Below are 18,445 nucleotides of genomic sequence, written 5' to 3' on the forward strand. Positions count from 1 at the left end.
TTCTTTATGTATAAGAGGCAGAGTTTTGTTACACGTGAAAGATTCCCCGTATGAGTTTAAATCTCTCTTCTAAAAAAGGACACAGCTTTTTAACGAAACTCGAACTTGATCAATTTTGTAGACCTTTTGATGATGAAGGTTAGTGCAAGATTCAATTCTCCCTCCATTTATAGCCTTATTTTCAATGTATCGAATGAAGGGAAAATAAACAGATAATACCCTTGGTTAATGATACCATTTCAAAAATACAAAATTCTCTTAAACTTTCTTCAATAGAAAAAGAAAAATCCCAATTCGAATCATATAGTAACTGGTTGAGTTTGGGACAAAAAATTGGTATGAACAAATTGTTGGAACTGCAATGGATCAGTTGAACTAAATAACCTTAAAATTTTCACAGATTTATATCTAGATGGTTAAGACCTCAAAATCATAGAATTTAAGTTTTAAATCCATGCTGCAACCCTGTTGATAACCACTAGCTGCTCTAGTTCAATTTTAGAATTTCTAGTTTGTTTTGCTTCCTAAACCTTCTCAGTATGGCCAAGATGATAAATATTCCCTCATATATCAGGAAAAAAAAAAAAGAGAAAAATATGATTGTTTTAATTCAAGGACCCACAACAGTTTTATGCAGTCATTGATGAGATCAAAACTAACAGTTGAGATCTTAAATAAAAACCATCGTCTCTTATATACCGTAAGATTACATTTAAATAACAGTGAGATGATAGCCCGTAGATAACTCCCAAGTCAAATACAAATTAGTCACCATCAATGTCTTACAGAAGAAATTATTGAATATTAAGCAATAATTAACAATAAAAATAACCAAAGTAAAAAAAAAAAAAAAGGATTTCAGATTAGAGAAGCTACATGTTTGTCCACCCCAGCCAGTGTTTTTTTTGTTCTGAAGTAACAATGAGTTTTGTTAGTTTATTCGGTCGTACATCTATTGGAGTAAATTCTAAAATCTCCCAGTCTGTCTATAACCGATAAAAGATATTCAGGAAAGTTAGCTGTGAGCTATATGAGGTAAGCTAGAATCAAGAAAGGACAAGGAAGTTGTAGAGATTGAAATGAAGAGAAAAAGGGAAATGGACTAAAGGTCGGAGTTAAGGTTTGCCATTGAAGAGCTGTCCATGTTAGCCAAAGTTCAGCCTGGTGATAGTCTCGATGCTGCTCATATACCAACCAAGCCTTTTCTTCATGTCTGCACCTTGATTCTTCAAGTTCTTGGTCAGTTTCTCTATTTCTTCTTCTTCTCTAAAATTTCAACTAAGCTTTCTTTTCCCACATATTTGTTCTTTTGCAGAAAAGATAGGCCCAACTATGGCTGTCCTCAGACAAGACATTTATCAAAATATCCAGGTTAAAAGTAAATCACAGCATAATAGAAGAATCTTTCTTTTTTGTTTTCCATTTAATGTGCATACTTGACTTTCGTGCATGACAAGAACATCCTCGTGACTTTTCAGCAAACCTTGCACTTATTGCTTTATTTTTGTCGTTTCACCAATTTTTCCATGGCCATCCCTGTCCATGTAGGGACATATATATATATATATATATATATATTTGGTCATTTTCTTGATTATTTGAACATTCATGGAACTACCTTTCTCTTCTTTTCTCTTTATTTTTTAGAGATTGGAGATTCTTTGCGAATCCGATCCGACAAAGTATTCAAATTTGATTGAGATGTTGAAAAAAGAAGATAGTGAATGCAATGCAAGAAAGGGTACCAGCTGCAGTAGAGCCTTTCTGTGGCTTACCAGGTAAACGGATTATATATGAACTGACAGTTCTCTAAAGATATTCCCATTTAATCATTGCCAGCAATAAGGTTAACAGATGTAAATAAAGCTTTTCTTTGATAATCTAACTTACACAGTAGATGCGGCTTTGTTTTCTGTGCTTTGAATTCAGTGATACTGTCATGGTTGACATATCAAAGTTTAATGAAAAGTCAGGGTCTGCCATCTTTGATTTTCTCTGTTATAGGTCATTACTGTGTTATGATTTGTCTTTTACTACAAGAAATTATTTTTGTTCTTTTGCCAATTTTCATTGTCCTAGTTGAAGTTTCAAAAGAATATTCTGTTTGTTATGTCTTTCCCCCCATTCATACTTTAGCAAACTTGAATTATAAGATTCGAATATTTAGTATTTACGTTTAAGTTACACCGTCAATAATCTCTTTTAATAAGCGATTTGTAAATTCAATGTAAGTTTGATTTTAAACTTGCAATCTGCCCTAAACCTGGAATGGAAAGATCTTCCTTTACTCAAACTTTTGTTTACCAAAAAAATGTGGGTAAAAAGATGTGGTTCATGCCATTATGAAACTCTTGTCATGCGTCATTGGCACTTGCAAAAAAGTAGAGATGATTATGAGTACAGAACCAAAGCTTTTCCCCGGGAAAATGGAAACCCGCTAGCTAGTCTTTGGTTTCAATTCTTAACAACTTTTATGAGCACACTTGAAGACACATAGACATACTTTTTGCTCTTGGTCTAATATCATTAAGTTATGCTAATAGTTTAATATCAATAAGTTATTCTGATAGTAAGTAGTGAAAAATATTTAATTGAAAGCAATTAAACTTGTTTCCCTCTTCAGGTCAATGAATTTTATGGTAGCTTTGTTACAAAGAATGGTGAAGGATCCGGGGGAGAGCATGGAACAAGCAGCTGAAGAATCCTATAATATTACCATGAAGCAATGGCATGGATGGATTTCTTCGGCTGCTTTTAAGGTATTTAGGCATTCCTGCTCCTTTGCAACAAATTTTCCCTCAGATTTTACTACATATGAGTTTCAAGTGATAATGATTTAGCAGTTCTCTTTTTTTTTTTTACCAATTCCCGCTTATTCAAGAAAAAGCATAATTTCATTAGATGACAGGATCTGAGGCTAAATTTTAGCAGAGGCATAATATTCCCGGACGGCCTACAATTCTGTCTTGACTACCATTGTTTCATTGACGCATTATATAAGCCGTCAATTGTCATATTCTTTAAGCAATGTTCAAGCATTGTTCCATAGTACTACAACATTGCCTTAACTTACTACTAGTCTTCATCATGAACTAACATCTGTAAAGTTTGCAGGTGGCTCTAAAACTTGTCCTTGATAACAAAACATTCATCAGTCTCCTCATGACAAAAGATCAAAATTATGACAACCTTAAAGATGATATGCAGACCTTAATTTCATTACTTGTTCCTTTACTAGAAGAGATCCATTCTATCCTGTTGAGAATATTTGTCAATCTTAATGTATTATCCAGCTTCTAGTTCGTTGTTTAATGCTTGTTTTCTTAATTATGCAGAGATTTTATCGATTAGATAGGTTAAAGTCTACCTGAGGAGAATACCTGGGGAAGAAAAAGGCAAGAACAAACAGATGGAGCTTGGCTTTCTTACAGCTTGTAGTCTTCTCCAATCCCATTTCCTTTTGCTGGAAATATACATCTGTAAATTTTCTTCTAAGTTGTAAGCAAAATCTGCTGTAACAGCTACTTTTTCTAATGTATCTAGACATCTAATGTACAGAGGATTCTCTAAAAAGCTCTTCTACTCTTTGTACAAATGTTTGCATCATCAGGGAAACAACCAATTTATTTTAGTCTTGAATTGGCCCCATTAAGCATGTATGTGTACTAATAAGGTAGTTTGGAGGCCTAACCAAGTAAAAACTAACTGGGAAACCTGAGAGCACAACTGTTCAAGCACAGCATTTATTCCCATTCTAAACCCTTTCAAGGACAAACTTTGGAAGTAATTTTAAGAATGACAGAATGGAATGTCAAGAAGTGATATGAGCCTTGGAGCAGCTACCACTTTTATTAGCAGACAATTTGAAACACAAGAGCATCAATTTAGGTTATGCACATTATTTGTTTCCTTGCCTTATCTCTTGATCAATTAGCAATTACAAAAAGAGAATGTGTAACTGTGCTCAAGGAAACTTGTTCAAGGTCAAAACCTATTTTCCCTAGTGTTAGCAACAGAATTTCTCCTACACCATTGGAACTTCATGGGAGTATGATGCTGTTAAGGAACTTAAGAATCCAAATGAACTTTTTCAAAGATTCCCATCAGGTCGAGGCCCATATTAGGGCCTTTAGAAGCAGCAGAAATGCGAGGAGGGTCAAGATGTGCGATGAGCGCTGCAACCAAACCAGCATTGCTTGCTATGCTTGGTTCTGTGAACCATGGCTTGTCCCTTTCATCAGAGAAATCATCAAATTGATCTGGTCCAGCTACCATTGCTCCCAAAAGTATATTTGGATTTCGATCCTGAGAGTGTAGCCATCTATCACCTTCATCACAAGAGTAATATTGACCATCCCAAGGAATTGATGCACTCCTGTGGTGAACTTGTGTTGGATAGTGATCTCCAAAGCCAACCATGTAACTCATCTTCCTGGGGTTATCTCCTAAAATGTAATTCACCTGCATAAATGATGAAATAATACCTGTATGAGTATTAAACGACGCCTTTTTTAATTGAATGATTAGGATCTTCATACTTGTTATTGACAGATATAGACTTGCCTGAGAAGTGGAAAAGCTCTGTAACATTTCCAAAGAAAAAGCATCATTGCTGCAATTCCAACCAGATCTATGAAGAAGAGTAAGGTAATCATTGTATAATTTACTCAAGAAAGATGCTGTTGCTGCAAACTGGAGTGGTCCGCTATAATCAGGCCTTAAGAGGATCAATCCACCTACGATAAGGTCACAGAAGATCATAGATGATTCAATGACTCCAGAAAGCATGCATCCATTTGCATAAAAATACATGAAAGATTCATCCATTGAAAATATTTGCCTGGTGTTCTATAGAAGTTTTGTTCTGAAAGATAAGAACACATAATATGATCAGTCATGTTGGACGATATTCCCAACGCTTCTTCATAGGGAAATCCAAGATCACGAAAGAAACGAAGTCTTGTTAACAAAACCTACAGAGCAAATATACATGGAAATGAATTTAAAATCCATTGATGCGCCAAATATAGAAAATTGATTCTTATAAAAACAGCATAAAAGGTTTTTACTAAGTTTACCGTATTGGCAGTGAGCTTATTATTCCAATAGAAGATCCCTTTGTCATCTATTGTTTCATTGTTAGCTGCTGAAGCAAAGTTTGTGGTGGCATAGTCGAGATAAGTATAGTTCCCAGTGGCAAAGAACAACCAAGTTTCTCCCCAGACCAACTCATCTTTGTACCCGGATGAGTTATAAAACTTTCTTGCTTCACCTCCACAAGCATCAATAGTGGTGTAAGTTGCAGCTTTGTGAATCTGGTCTTCCTTTTCTGTAATCTCATATAACTTCTTCGCTGCTTTAATTAATCCTTGCGAGTATTCATTCTCTTCTTTGAATACTATTGAAGCAGCCGCTAGTGCTGCAACAATTTCCCCTGCTAAATCAGAAGCTGTCGCATCACAAACTGAAACAGGCCTCTTATAGCTCATTTCTTCGGGCCTTTGCCAGCAATTTATGTCATTAGGGACTGAATTTTGACTGTCATTACCAGCACTTCCAACCTAAAGGCACATCACAGAAAGCAATATCAAATGACACAAAAATCCAATTTTGTCATTACAATTAAGAGTTAAGACTACAAGTTTGAGGCTCATAATTTATAAAAGGCTTGCCTGTGAATACAAGATGGTGGGATCAGAAGTTGCATTTGGAGCAATAAAGACCTTGAGCAAGTAGTCACTGCCCCATTTGATAACATCTTTTATATGCTCAAGCTCACCTATATCTGCATATTTTTGATGGTATTCGATCACCGACCAACTCAACAGGGTGATGGTATAAGCTGTAGGGAAAGTAAACTTAATGTTGTTTCCAGAATCATAAAATCCACCCACAAGATCAGCTGGCGTATTGCTTAAATTCCCATCTTGCAATCCTGAACGTCCTCGAAATCTTATTGGACTATTACTAGGATAATTCCCAGCTGCAGAAAAAAAAAAGGTACAGAGTATGCATGGATATCAATGAATGATAATCTACAAAAAAAATGATCTTAACTTCAACATAACACACAAAGATTCAGAATCTTACACTTTTGTGCATCAAAGAATGTTATAGCTTGGTTAACTGCAAGAGTGAGATTCTTTGATGGTCCATGTTGATTATTCTTGTGAGGTAAAAAGTGCAGTAGCAGACCAATTGCTAGGATAACAAAAGCTACAGTCAATGAAATATAGAGAAAGCGTTTGTAGTATGTTTTATCTGTGATGCAAAGCTCATAATCATAGGATTTAGAGTACGGAGAGGGAAGGGAACCATTGCCGGTTGAGGAGCTTGGTCGAACATTGAAGTCAAATTCTATAGAGTTCCGTTTGCTTGCCGAAGAAAGAAGCCTGCTTGATTCCGAACTTGCATGAACAAACCTTACAGAGTGCTTTTCTGCATCAGTACTTGGGCCTGTCATGGTTGATGAAGAAGCTAGTTTCCAGGAAAGGTTTTGCCGAGAAAAAGAAGAAAGAAAATTGTTATATGGAAACAGTTTGATTCAATATTTGATTGATTTACTTTTTTTTTTTTTGTCTTAGCTCATCTCTTAGCATACTTCTATGTACAGTTGTTCCTTCCCAAAGTTTTGGCCATAGGCCAACTTTTCCAAGAACAGCTCATTCAGGATTAAATGAATTTTATAGATCCTGGACAGAAATAGAATTGTACCGCAGCTCACTGGCAAAAGCACATTATTTTCATGCTACCATGGCGTGCCACTCCTCCTTTTACGTGATTAAACTTTCCCTGGTAATAAAAATATCTCCTTGCAAATTAATTAGAGTGAGCATTTGAAAATTACAAGTTTGAAAGAATTTGTGTAATATTTTTTTTAAAATAAATTTTAAGGTAAAAAAGTTAAGGGTAAATTATAAATTTTTTAAAAAGTATCTCCTTAATTATATAAGAGTAGATTATAAATTAAAAAAAAAAAATCTCCTCAATTATATTAGGTTTATACTACTAATTGCATGGAAAGTCCATGAAGCCAGTAGCCACCGTAACAAAAGTTGGAAACAGAATTACAAACAAACAAAAGGATGAGACATTTGATGATAATAAAATTTATCCATTTTAACGGTATTTCCAATGCATGGTTTCTGTTCATGTAAATGACAATTAGTTCAAACGGGGGAGACAGAGATAAGCCATTCATTTGGCAAGCCTCTGCCGGCTATTTTTGTAAAATTGTTAGAGCTCTCATCATGGAAAGTACAAAAGCAGTCATTAAGTTGCACGCACCCACCCTTCCTTTTCAAGTTTAACTTGAAGCAAAACCTTTCAAATATATTAAAAAAATTTCAAAAAACTGAATCAGACAAAAACCCATATCTGATGCCCATTTCCAAGTCCCGGAAAAATAGGTAAGATCAATGGCACCTGAGTCAATTGCTAACAATTTTCATTTCTCGCATCTTCTTGTTTTTATGAAAATTCATTTTAGTCTAATAGATATAGTGAATGCTCCATGGTTAATAGACCAATCTCCAATTTATTTAGTATTACTGTTAACTGGTTTCAATTAAGATAAAATGCGAGACCACTGCCAGAAAATTAAATGGAAAGGGCCAAAGGTACGATAGTCCTGAGACTGTATCATCCTTTTTCCTTGTTAATAATCCTAATAGGTGGAAGAAATTTATTTTAAGAAATTTGTTCTCTAAGTCAGACCTATAATGTGAATCAAATTTACATGCAAATAGTGAATGCTAAGTATATTTGATTGAAAAACTAAAAAACAATGGATTGAGAGGGTGAGAAATAATAAACATGAATTAAAAAAAAAAACTTAAAAATCCAAGCCCAAGTTGGAAAAGTTTGGAAAATTTTTTTTAAAATAGTACGATGCCAATTTAAAAGGATTTTATTTTATTTTTTTTTAAGAAAAAGAGGTTTTTTTTCCTTGGTATGCTTAGCAGGCTAGGCACAAACAGAAACCTAAACTTCGAACTTGGGCTAAAATTGTAATTAGGAATGAATAATTGATCAATTCAATCAATTTGATTTAAAAAATCAATAATCAATTTAATTGCTTTTTATTAAATAAATAATTTAATCGATCAAATTTTTTTAAGTAATTTATTATAATCAAATTGACTAAAATCAATTCGATTAAGTTATTTGGTTAAATAATTAAAATTTTTCATTTTTTTATATTATAAATTATTATTTAACTATAAATTTAATTAAATAAAACTCAAATTTAAATATTATTCAAATTAAATCACTAAATAATTTAATAATTTTAATAATATTTTGTAAAAAAATAAATATAAATACTTATCTAAATTTTTAACTTTTACTTACTAAAATTTTGATTAATTTAATCAATTTAATCATTGCTTTTAAAAATAAAAAATTAACTGAATTAATTAATTTAATTAATTTAAAAAATTAATTATAACTAAAATAAAATAAATTAAATTAATCAAATTTATTCAATTTCAATCGATCAAATCAATTTTGACTTTTGCTCACCCTTAATTGTATCTATTTTTTTTACCTCAATTGTATTTGAGGCCAGACCACCTTGATAAACAAACACTTTGAGAAAATAAATGAATCTTGTTTTGGGCCTCAAAAACGCAACCCAAGTATCCAGTCCCTGTTGTTAGTCTCTCTCCCTGACTCTTTCCCCGACCGTGAACCATGTCAACGTTCCAAGCTCCCGAATACATTTATAATTCTCCGAAATTCTGGATCTGATTTTCTACCATCTTTTTATCTATCTCCTTGGAACAAATAAACAAGTAGTCTCTTTAAAACTAGAAGTTAAACCTCTCCACCAATCTAGATCTTTAAAATTCTCCTGCCAGGTTTCTGATGAGTGTACTCCCTCTACCTCTCAGGTTTTCGTTCAACTCTTATAGAATTCAAAGACAACCAAAGCCCATTTTATTTATCTGCCTTAAAATTCATTTCTGCTTTCCTAAGCTGCAAGCAACATTGATTGATCAAGATCTTTCCTGAAAGTATTTTATGCTCGACTTTCTGGAATTGAATCAAAAGTCATGATCTTTATTCGTTGGTCTGTCCAATTACCTATCTGGGTATGCTAAATTTACATAAATCTCGAAGCCTTCCGGCTGGATTTGTATGATCATGAATAATTATCCATTTGGGTCAAATAGTCCTAAGTCCTTCAATGCATACCCTAGGGGTGACTTTGATATAGAATCAGGAACTATCAAAAGAACAAGAAGATCTAGAAATTCACCATTTTACCCTGGTAGAATGATTAAGTCCTTTGCTAACCGCCTTCATTACTATTACAAGCTACATCCACTTCTTGTTTTCTTCATTTCCTTGTCATTTGGGGTCACAATCCTCATAGTTTTATCTTTATATCAGCACCACTATAGGATGCTGAGTAATTATAGGAAACTTGATGATGGATTCAACAATAATTATCCATTTGCCAAGCTTAAGAATCTTGTAATGGTTGCTGGCCATTCTGTTTATACAAGCAGTAGTTGTGGGAAAGTTGATAAGGAGGATTCTTGGTTTTTGGAGTCTTATCAGAAGAATCCAGGCCAGGCTGCTACTTTTTTGGGTCACATAAAGGAAGGGATAGAAAGTACGGCACTAGATGATGAGGCTTTGCTTCTGTTTAGTGGTGGAGAGACTCGGAAAGATGCTGGTCCTCGAAGTGAGGCACAGAGTTATTGGACAGTTGCTGAATCCAAAGCATGGTTTGGTATGTTCACTTATTCAATCCTTTATTTTCCTGACTATATGCTGTTCTGCCATGCCTCATTTCTAGTTCAAATGTTCCAGTTTTTGAACGATGAGATGTAAACTTAACAATATAGGACGATTCTGCTGATTGTTTACGTGATCATTCTTTCTATATATTTGTTGTTTTTCTATGCAATGTCAAGTTTACTGATTTGATGAGGATCACTAGATTTAGTTCCAGCAAGTTCATGGTTCTTTAAATCCAAATTCACTACTTTTTTAGGGCACTAGTGAGAGTTCAATTAGCAAGAGGCCTTTTCCACCAGAATATCAACAGGAATATTTTTGGGGCAGACGAAACTTGTGGTTTGATTGAGTTTGTAAGAGTACTAGTTAGACAAGAGTTAGCACCAAATTCAGTGACATATTTATAAAACGTTTGAATATATTGATGGTGGTAACACTGTTAGACTGGATACCAGTTAAGCTACTCCTTTCGACTAGTAGGACATACCAGTATACGTGCTAGCGATTTCATTCCACTCCTAAAGAAAGTCCTCCATATTTACATGGAAACTGATGTATGAAATCAACTTCTCTCATGTGAGCTGTTAGCTTGTGTTTTATTCAATTTGGCCCCTTTTGTGGGTGTTCATGTTCTCTTGTGGATGTCTTTATTTCATGGGTTTGAGGTCTGATTTAGGGAACTCAACATAATTATCCTGTCTGATATATTCACATTTCAATGTGTATGCTTCATCGTTACTAATTGGATGAAAATTTGGTGGGCAAGTAGATCTAACTTTTCACTTCTATTGTTAATGCCAAAGATTTAAATAGCGGTCGGATAGCGGTATAGCGGCCTCTATTTCGCGGTCGCGCCATTATCCGCCACCGCTATTGAAGAAAAAATGGGAGAGAATTTGAATCTCGTATATAGTGGACATATTGTGGTTGCGAATTGCAGCGTAACGTTGAATAGCGGCAATAGTGGTCTATTATTGCCCGCTACTCCGTTCTTCATTCAAAAATTCAAAAAAAAAAAATTTCATTTGATTCTCTTTAAAAACTTAAAATAAAAATAGCAAAAAAGAAAATAAACATCAATTTACAAATTCAGGAAAAAAAAACTCACAAAACTTAAACTTCCAAAAATATCTATTCTCTCAAATTTAACTTCAATCAAGATCAAGTATATGCAGTTTAAGGTAAGCAATTAATTCAGCACTCAAATTACCTTTTTTTTAATTTCCAAATATGTCATGATTTTGTGTGTTTGGGATTGAATTGGGCTATGGTGCATTGGTAGAAGGGGGGAGGAGTTGCTGGGACTTAAAATGAGAGACAAAAAATGAGAGTGAGACTTGAGGTTGACGGAGACGAGCAGATAGCACACACCAGAAAAAAAAGAGAACTGAGAGATGGGGATGAGGATGAAGGTTTGGAGAAAAAAATTATTGAATGCAAGGTGAGGGGATGAGAAGTTGTGTGGCTCTGTGCAATTTAGTCAAGAGGCAGAGGAAGTAGACTTAAGGCTATTGTTGTTGAAGATTACTCACAACATGGAGGCTGCCAAGTTTGATTTACTGTAAGCGCATAAAAGCATCAGTTGTAGCCACTCTGGAGTGAGAAGTAAACCCAACAGCATATTTGAAACAGTAAAATTAGTGCCAGTTAATGACAAATCTCCAGGATGTTCTAAGTTTGCAACAGAAGTGTTGCAAGTGAGATAAGTTTCTCTTGATTTGGGGCTTCTTTTCTTTCGTTTTTGAAGGGAAAAATTCAAGGACAAAAAATCTAAGCAACAATAGAAATGAGGAAGAACTTTTAAAAATGTAACTGCAATCTGTCATACTTTCCTGACTCCAATTATCATTAAAAGTTAGAAATGAAGCATGAAATGCTTTCTTGCTCTTTCATTAAGCAGTTGGTGATTAAATCACTGGAGCTATGGGTATTACTCTCATTCTGCTTCATTCCATCATACAGGGGTTACAATAAGGGATACCAGCAATATCGTATTATGAATTAATATCATGTTGTCTTTGTGAAGCTGTTGTTGCTGATTAATGGCAATTATATGTTTATAATTATGCCTTAAGGCACTTTTGCTGATTAATTGCTAGTTGTATGTTTATAATGATGCCTTACGGCATTGAAGAACTCCCTTGATCATTTGATCTATTAACAATGAGTTTGTCACTGCAATTTCCACTCCCTGGTATAGTTCTATGAGTTTGCTTCTTTCCTGTCTTTATTCCGTGAAATAGTTTCGGCAGCATGAAAGCTTTGAATCAACTGAGTGTCATTGTTATTGTATTTGATTGTTCTTCAGGTAAGGAAGAAAGTGTGAAGTGGAGGGCATTAACAGAGGAGCATGCAAGAGATAGCTTTGAGAATCTTCTCTTTAGTGTTTGTCGGTTTCGAGAGCTTAGTGGGACATACCCACACAACATAACTGTAAGCAATTCCTACTTGAACCGTTCTGTGTTTTCTGGTCTTTCTTACTTTTATTTCTTCCTCCCCCCTCTTCTTCCCTCCTAATGGCTTGTTTAGATAGGATGAAAGAATAAACTGGAAGGTAATCAGTGAATAATTTTTACTTTTTGTTAAACGTATGATTCTACTCTTGGTACAAAATGGCAAAACATAAGCACTAAGTTGCAGTGGAAGACAATCAAAATAACCAACTTCTCTGTTACATGGACTCGGGTATGAATGTCAGATACAGGTGTTCGTCTGCATGTCTAATTCGCCTTTTGTAAAAAGTTTGAGATTCCAAGATTTTGCTAGAAGATATCCAAAAATGGTCCGGCCTGATACTTTTCTGTCCATTCTTTTTGAGTATAACTTTAATCACCACTCACTAGTATGACTTCCACAAAATACATGTGAATAGTTATGATGGATCTATGGAAAAGTAACTGAAAGGAACCCAATCCATCTAAAAAATAGGATAGGGATGAGTGGGCTCTTAAATTATAAGAAATATAGTACTAGTTATGAAGGTTAGTAAAAAATCTGAAAAGCTTGATACACTTAGATGAACCGTTTGTACTAGTCCAATTTATAGAAACAAAATACTAATTGTCCTAAGCTGAACCCACATCAAAGTTAAGCTCATAATATATATATGTATGTGTATATATTATGTTGACAAAAAACACACTCATTTACAACCAAGAGACAGAATGTAGAGTTCCTTCACTACTACACTCTTTCACAAACTCCACCTTCCTGCTAACTCCATGGTGTCTTATCGTGCAAACAACTCCTTGGGACCTTGACTACCTCCTTGGTCTTACATTCTTTTGTGACATCCTTGGGACAAAGAAGGATCTTACATTGCAATCTCATAACATCCTTGTAAATGGCTAAAAATTTCAGTTCCTTAACTCAGTAATCACGCCCCCCTACCTTTTTCATTTATTATCTTTTTCAATTTCTGTCTCACTTGTTTTCTCCTTTATGCCCTTGCTCCTTTAATCCTTGTATCTTGATCTAAGGGTAGTTTGGAAAGGAAATAGAATTTGGGAAATGAAATGAAAATGTGTGAAGATAGAAGGGAGATTTAGGGTTGACGTTCTTGACAGAAAGAAAAAAGAAAAAGGAAACAGGACAAAGTTTAGGGAGCTTTGAGTTTTAAGAGGTCTTGCGCTTGAGTTTTGTGGTCTAGTTGCATAACCACCATCAAGGTGGGAAACACAGATATCTCACGTAAGTAACAAGGGATTGAAAGTTGGGTTTTGGGGAGAGTTTGACCATTGTAATTTCTGTTCTTTGATAGTCAATTTTTTCTTTGAAGCCCCAGTGGATGTAAGGAATAGATTCCCAAACTGTGTGTATTGTTTGTGTTTTCTCTTTACTGTTTCGTTTCTTTATTTTTGAGTTTCTTGAATGGCTGTTGCCTAGGGTTGATCAATCTTTTTCTAAGTTGGTTATTTTTATTGTCTTCTGCTTCAAATTAATTGTTTGGATTAAGGTCTAAATCACAACAAATCTTCACTTGTTTGGAAAAATTGTTTGACATGTGCCCTTAGGCATCAGCTATAGTATACATCACTCCACAATAAAGCTTTTTACATGTTCTTCCCATCTGTCAAGTACCAGATGATGGATGTTTTGCATCAACTAATCTCTAATGTGACAAAGAATAATTTTGAGGCATAAAGAAATATTGATCAAAAACTTGAACTCAATAGTGTACTTACTGTTTGTACTAGTAGTGGCTTGCTCTGCATTTGTACATCTATGATGAAGATGAGGGAAGCCCATTGGTTTCCCAGACATGTTACCTCAAACTAGGCTTGTTTTTTATTTTTTTATTTTATTTTTTAAAATATCTACTTGCTAGTTCTTTATTTAGAACAAATGCTTTTTGCTTCTCCAGTTTTGGAAAGAAAATCTATACTAATCCTATTGTATTTGGACCAGGTTGTAAGTTATGATTTCAAGGAAGAGAGGTTTGCACACTTGCATCGCACTGCAATTGGGTTTCCTGAGTCTCGATTCTTCTACAAAGGCACCCCAGCTTCATCAACTTCGAAAGAAGCAGCTTTGAAAGGTGAGGCATTGGTGAGGACTCAATTTCAACAAGATCCATATGGATGTATGGGATCACTTAAGAGGAAAAAAGTAGGCCGTGATCCTTTCCATCGGTCTATCCCATATCCCAATGGATGCCCCGAAATTGAAGGTCTGTTTAGATACTGTGGGACTTCTCCTTATCAAGGTTCTCTCCCATGGGCATAATACTTCTCTTGATATCCTATACTTGCACCACCTAGACCTCCAAACGGACACTTGACAACATAATATAAATTCTTGTTAAATAAAATTTCAATTACAAAATTAATAGAAAGGAGAAGATGAATTTTTGTCATTTTGCTTGCTTATGTTATACTATGATGAGATCACATTGCTAAGCCTTTTCGTCCAAATGGTTAGTTTTATTTTGTTTTGTCATCGGCCTAGGATGTTATTTTGCATCATCTCTCGAAATCACAAACTTCTCTAGCAAATCCAAGTATTGGCAAAATTAGTCCAGCAGAGGTTTTCAGAGCATGATCATGAGAGAACAGAACCGTTGCACGCTAACCAACATCATGATCAGACCAACGTTCCCAAGGTTCTTCCATTTCTACAACTAAGAAGGGGAACGGTAATCACACAAAAACCAACAAATACAAACAGATGAAACACTCAACTTATTCAAAGACAATGGCCACAAAATGTTCTAAGTTTCACAGAGAACTGCAAGGCAGGCATGAAATACGAGCAGCAACTCAAAAAAAAAAAAAGAAAGGAAAAAATCTAGGATCACCTTGATGGATATAATCCACTTACCCGGGAAATCCAACAGCAAGATACCCTTCTTTCAAACTCCAAAAAGGAACGTTATGATGGTAAACCGATCCCTTGGACCATATTTATTACGTCAAATCTGTGTGGATCTCAATGGAGCCACTGACGCATTAAAGTGCAAAGTGTTCCCCATGCCTGGTTCTATTCCCTGATACCAGGATCCTTCCATTCATTCAATCAAGCCTAAATTTTCAATTTAGGATTCTTAAGTCAAATCCCAAATCCCTATTAAGTATATAATATTTCATTTGATATTTTTAGATTACTTAAATAAAAACTTTTGACGCATAAGATATACATGCATAATTAACTTTAACAGATGATAAAAAAATTTATAAATGTTAAAAAACAATTAAATAATAAATAATAAATGAAAATTTTATTTTTTCACTCATTTTCTTCTTTTTTTTTTTTTATCGGTTCTTTTTCTAAAATACTCATTCTCTCTAAGAATGATAATGGATTGAGTTAAAATAAATTTTTACTCGACTCGCTCCTTTAATATTTATATCCAAATTGATTGATATTAAAATATTATTTTTTATATCTTACTTAATTTATACATTCATAATCTGCAATCAATTTGAAATTAATTTAATAATTTTAATTTAATATAATATTTATAAAAATATTATTTTTTAATTTAAATTATAATTTAATTATATATGAATATAATATTTTTATTAAGTTAATATCTTAAATTAAAATATTAAATAAAATTTTTTATTAGAATATATAAAATTAAATAAATAATAAAAAATATTTTTATATATATTTAGGTCAAGGTAATGTTGCTTAAAAATTCGATTCTAACCTAAATATGATCTTAAAAAAAGAAATCGATTGACATAATTTCTAATTTTAAATAAATTCAACCTTATCACATCATATTAATTAAATCTCGTTAAGCACGAATTATTTTTCATCCCAAATTCTTTCTCATTAATTTTAGATTCAACTCAAAGCATCTTGAGAATCCAAAATTCTACACTATGGTTGCGGCCTCTGGCACCACTCTCCATGATTTCCTTCCCTGAACAAGAAGGAATTTTTTTGAAAAAGAAATTAAACTATTTTCATTATTTAATTTGCTTCCATTTCCCTCTCCCGAAAAAACCCATCAGCTCTTCTCCAATGACAATAAAGAAAGCCCATTTGTGTATGCAACACCTGTCCCGCCACCACCTACCCAAGCTCCGTGTGTCGCGATAACCAATTTTGGTTTAGGTTTTGACTTCCTTGGCACAGCCATGAATATTAGTCAGTTACTGTTGGATTTTTTTATGAAAGAAATGGTAGGTAAGAAAATTGATACTGATGGTGTAATAATACCTGAAAATATTTTTAAAAGGTATTTTAATAATTTTATATCTTTTAAGTTGTGATCAAAATTTTTAATATATCAAAAATTTAAAAATAATATTTAATTATAATATGAAGTTTTTTTACAAAAAATCGTGATTGAAAAATTCAAATTATAAAAATATCATAAATAGTATTTCAATAATTTCAATCTTTTTAAAGTATAATCAAGGTTTTAATATATAAAATATCACGAAATTATATCAAAATATGATATGGAGGTTTTCACGAATAACAGACATTGAAAATATTAAATTACAAAAATATTTTTAAAGGGTATTTTGATAATGTTACTCATTTCGAAGCGCAATCAAAGTTTTTAATGTATCAAAATCACAAATTTATTAATTATAAACCTTAATAATCCCATTCGATCGTGAGTTCCAAGAGTTGACATTAATTTGATCAAGTTTGATTGATTTTAACTAAATTTGACCAAGTTTGATCAAGTTTAATTATGGTGCATTTTGGTCAAATTAATCCTGAATTCAATTTCAAAAATTTATCAATGCTGGATTCAAATTGAGTCGAACTTTAAAAACATCATAATTTAATGTATCAAAATCACAAATTTATTAATCTTAAACCTTAATAATCCCATTCGATTGTGAGTTCCAAGAGTTGACCTTAATTTGACCAAATTTGATCGATTTTAACTAAATTTGACTTTGTTTGATCAAGTTTGATTATGGTGCATTTTGGTCAAATTAATCCTGAATTCAATTTCAAAAATTTATCAATGCTGGATTCAAATTGAGTTGAACTTTAAAAACATCATAATTTGTTACAATTTGTCCAAATAAAATTGCGTATCTACAAAAGGTTGATTAATTTTCAATATGTTGGAATGACCTTGAATAGGTCGTTAATTATTTTGGGAAAAAAAGTAGGTGATGAAATTGAAAAGAGGTAAGTAGAATTTCATACACTTTACTTGTTTTTGAACCTACACATATATATGTTTTAAATGCGTGAAAGTTTTTTTTTTATTTTTGATATATGAAAATAGGATTAAGCATTTGATTATTTTTCATTTTACTATATAAATAATGGATTTTGCTTATGAATGAAATGATAAATTGATTTTTTCTTACATAATGATTTTGTGATGACTATGAATTTACATATTTGGAAAGTGGGATCATCGACACCAAAACTAGTTTTACAATTTTAGCTAATGGGTTATAATAGTTAGCAATGATCATAAGGATGAAATTATCAATATGACCATTATCACAGGTTATATTAGTGATTGTAGTTAATGATGAACAGATGATAATGATGATTTATGATTTTAAAGATTGATCCCTGATTTGTATAAAGCATGTAATTGACTATAATTTATGATTTGTAATTGATGAAATGTTTGATATGATATCAATTTTTTAAATGTTTACTTAAATGTTTTGGAAGCATAATTGAATGATGTTTCTAAATAAGTTATATGTATGCATAAAAATAATAATTGATCTAGTAAGGTGTATGAGGTTATACTTGTTGAGTTGTGATTTACTCATTTTCTTTTTACTTTCCTTTTATAGATGATTAAAATGATAAGTATGCTTTAGTCTTGTGAGAAGCTAGAAGACTCTGGGCAATGAAGACATTATTTAGCAAATAAGAGTTTATGAAATAATTATTTTTTAGTTGTATTATTTGACACTGATTTTTTAGAAATTTGTTATTTAGTTGGTTTATAGATACAAAAATTTAAAAATATTACTTTATTTGAGAATTTTTTAATGATTGTGAAAAATGTTTTATATTACTTTGAGGTTTTACTTTAAAGTAATATGACCATGTTGCATATTGGTTTCAGGACATGACATAAAGCCAAATGTCATTTGGTATCAGAGCTAGCTTTGGGATACTAGCAATGTGTTATCGATGACAGTGGACTTTCGTTAGAGTTGGAAAAGATATCATGGTCCTAGAAAAGAACAATAAATCCCACATTGGATATGTATTAGAATTAGTCTTGGGATATAAATGCTCA

At 32.9% G+C, this 18,445-nt stretch overlaps 3 protein-coding genes across 3 annotated transcripts; 2 read left to right on the forward strand and 1 right to left on the reverse strand.

The window, feature by feature from the left end:
- Window positions 1-699: 699 nt before the first annotated feature.
- LOC111311197 (glycolipid transfer protein 3-like) lies at window positions 700-3,635 on the forward strand. Its single transcript, XM_089763945.1, has 5 exons — window positions 700-1,239; window positions 1,316-1,371; window positions 1,648-1,778; window positions 2,624-2,759; window positions 3,336-3,635. The coding sequence occupies exons 1-5, from the start codon at window positions 1,143-1,145 to the stop codon at window positions 3,369-3,371; spliced, it is 456 nt and encodes a 151-aa protein (XP_089620071.1). The 5' UTR covers window positions 700-1,142; the 3' UTR covers window positions 3,372-3,635.
- A 195-nt stretch (window positions 3,636-3,830) lies between these two features.
- Window positions 3,831-6,558, reverse strand: LOC111311196 (endoglucanase 25-like). The gene is made up of 5 exons (XM_089763949.1): window positions 6,091-6,558; window positions 5,673-5,983; window positions 5,079-5,561; window positions 4,841-4,973; window positions 3,831-4,736 (listed from the first exon to the last, which is right to left on the reverse strand). The coding sequence occupies exons 1-5, from the start codon at window positions 6,461-6,463 to the stop codon at window positions 4,069-4,071; spliced, it is 1,968 nt and encodes a 655-aa protein (XP_089620075.1). The 5' UTR covers window positions 6,464-6,558; the 3' UTR covers window positions 3,831-4,068.
- A 2,047-nt stretch (window positions 6,559-8,605) lies between these two features.
- LOC111312216 (uncharacterized protein C57A10.07-like) lies at window positions 8,606-14,605 on the forward strand. The gene is made up of 3 exons (XM_022912278.2): window positions 8,606-9,742; window positions 12,059-12,183; window positions 14,158-14,605. Exons 1-3 carry the CDS (start codon window positions 9,142-9,144, stop codon window positions 14,473-14,475), a joined length of 1,044 nt encoding a protein of 347 aa, XP_022768013.2. The 5' UTR covers window positions 8,606-9,141; the 3' UTR covers window positions 14,476-14,605.
- The last annotated feature ends 3,840 nt before the right edge of the window (window positions 14,606-18,445 follow it).

The sequence above is a fragment of the Durio zibethinus genome, chromosome 1, assembly GCF_047325235.1.
Source record: "Durio zibethinus cultivar Kanyao isolate XHJ-2024 chromosome 1, ASM4732523v1, whole genome shotgun sequence".
In the NCBI taxonomy this organism is placed as follows: Eukaryota; Viridiplantae; Streptophyta; class Magnoliopsida; order Malvales; family Malvaceae; genus Durio; species Durio zibethinus.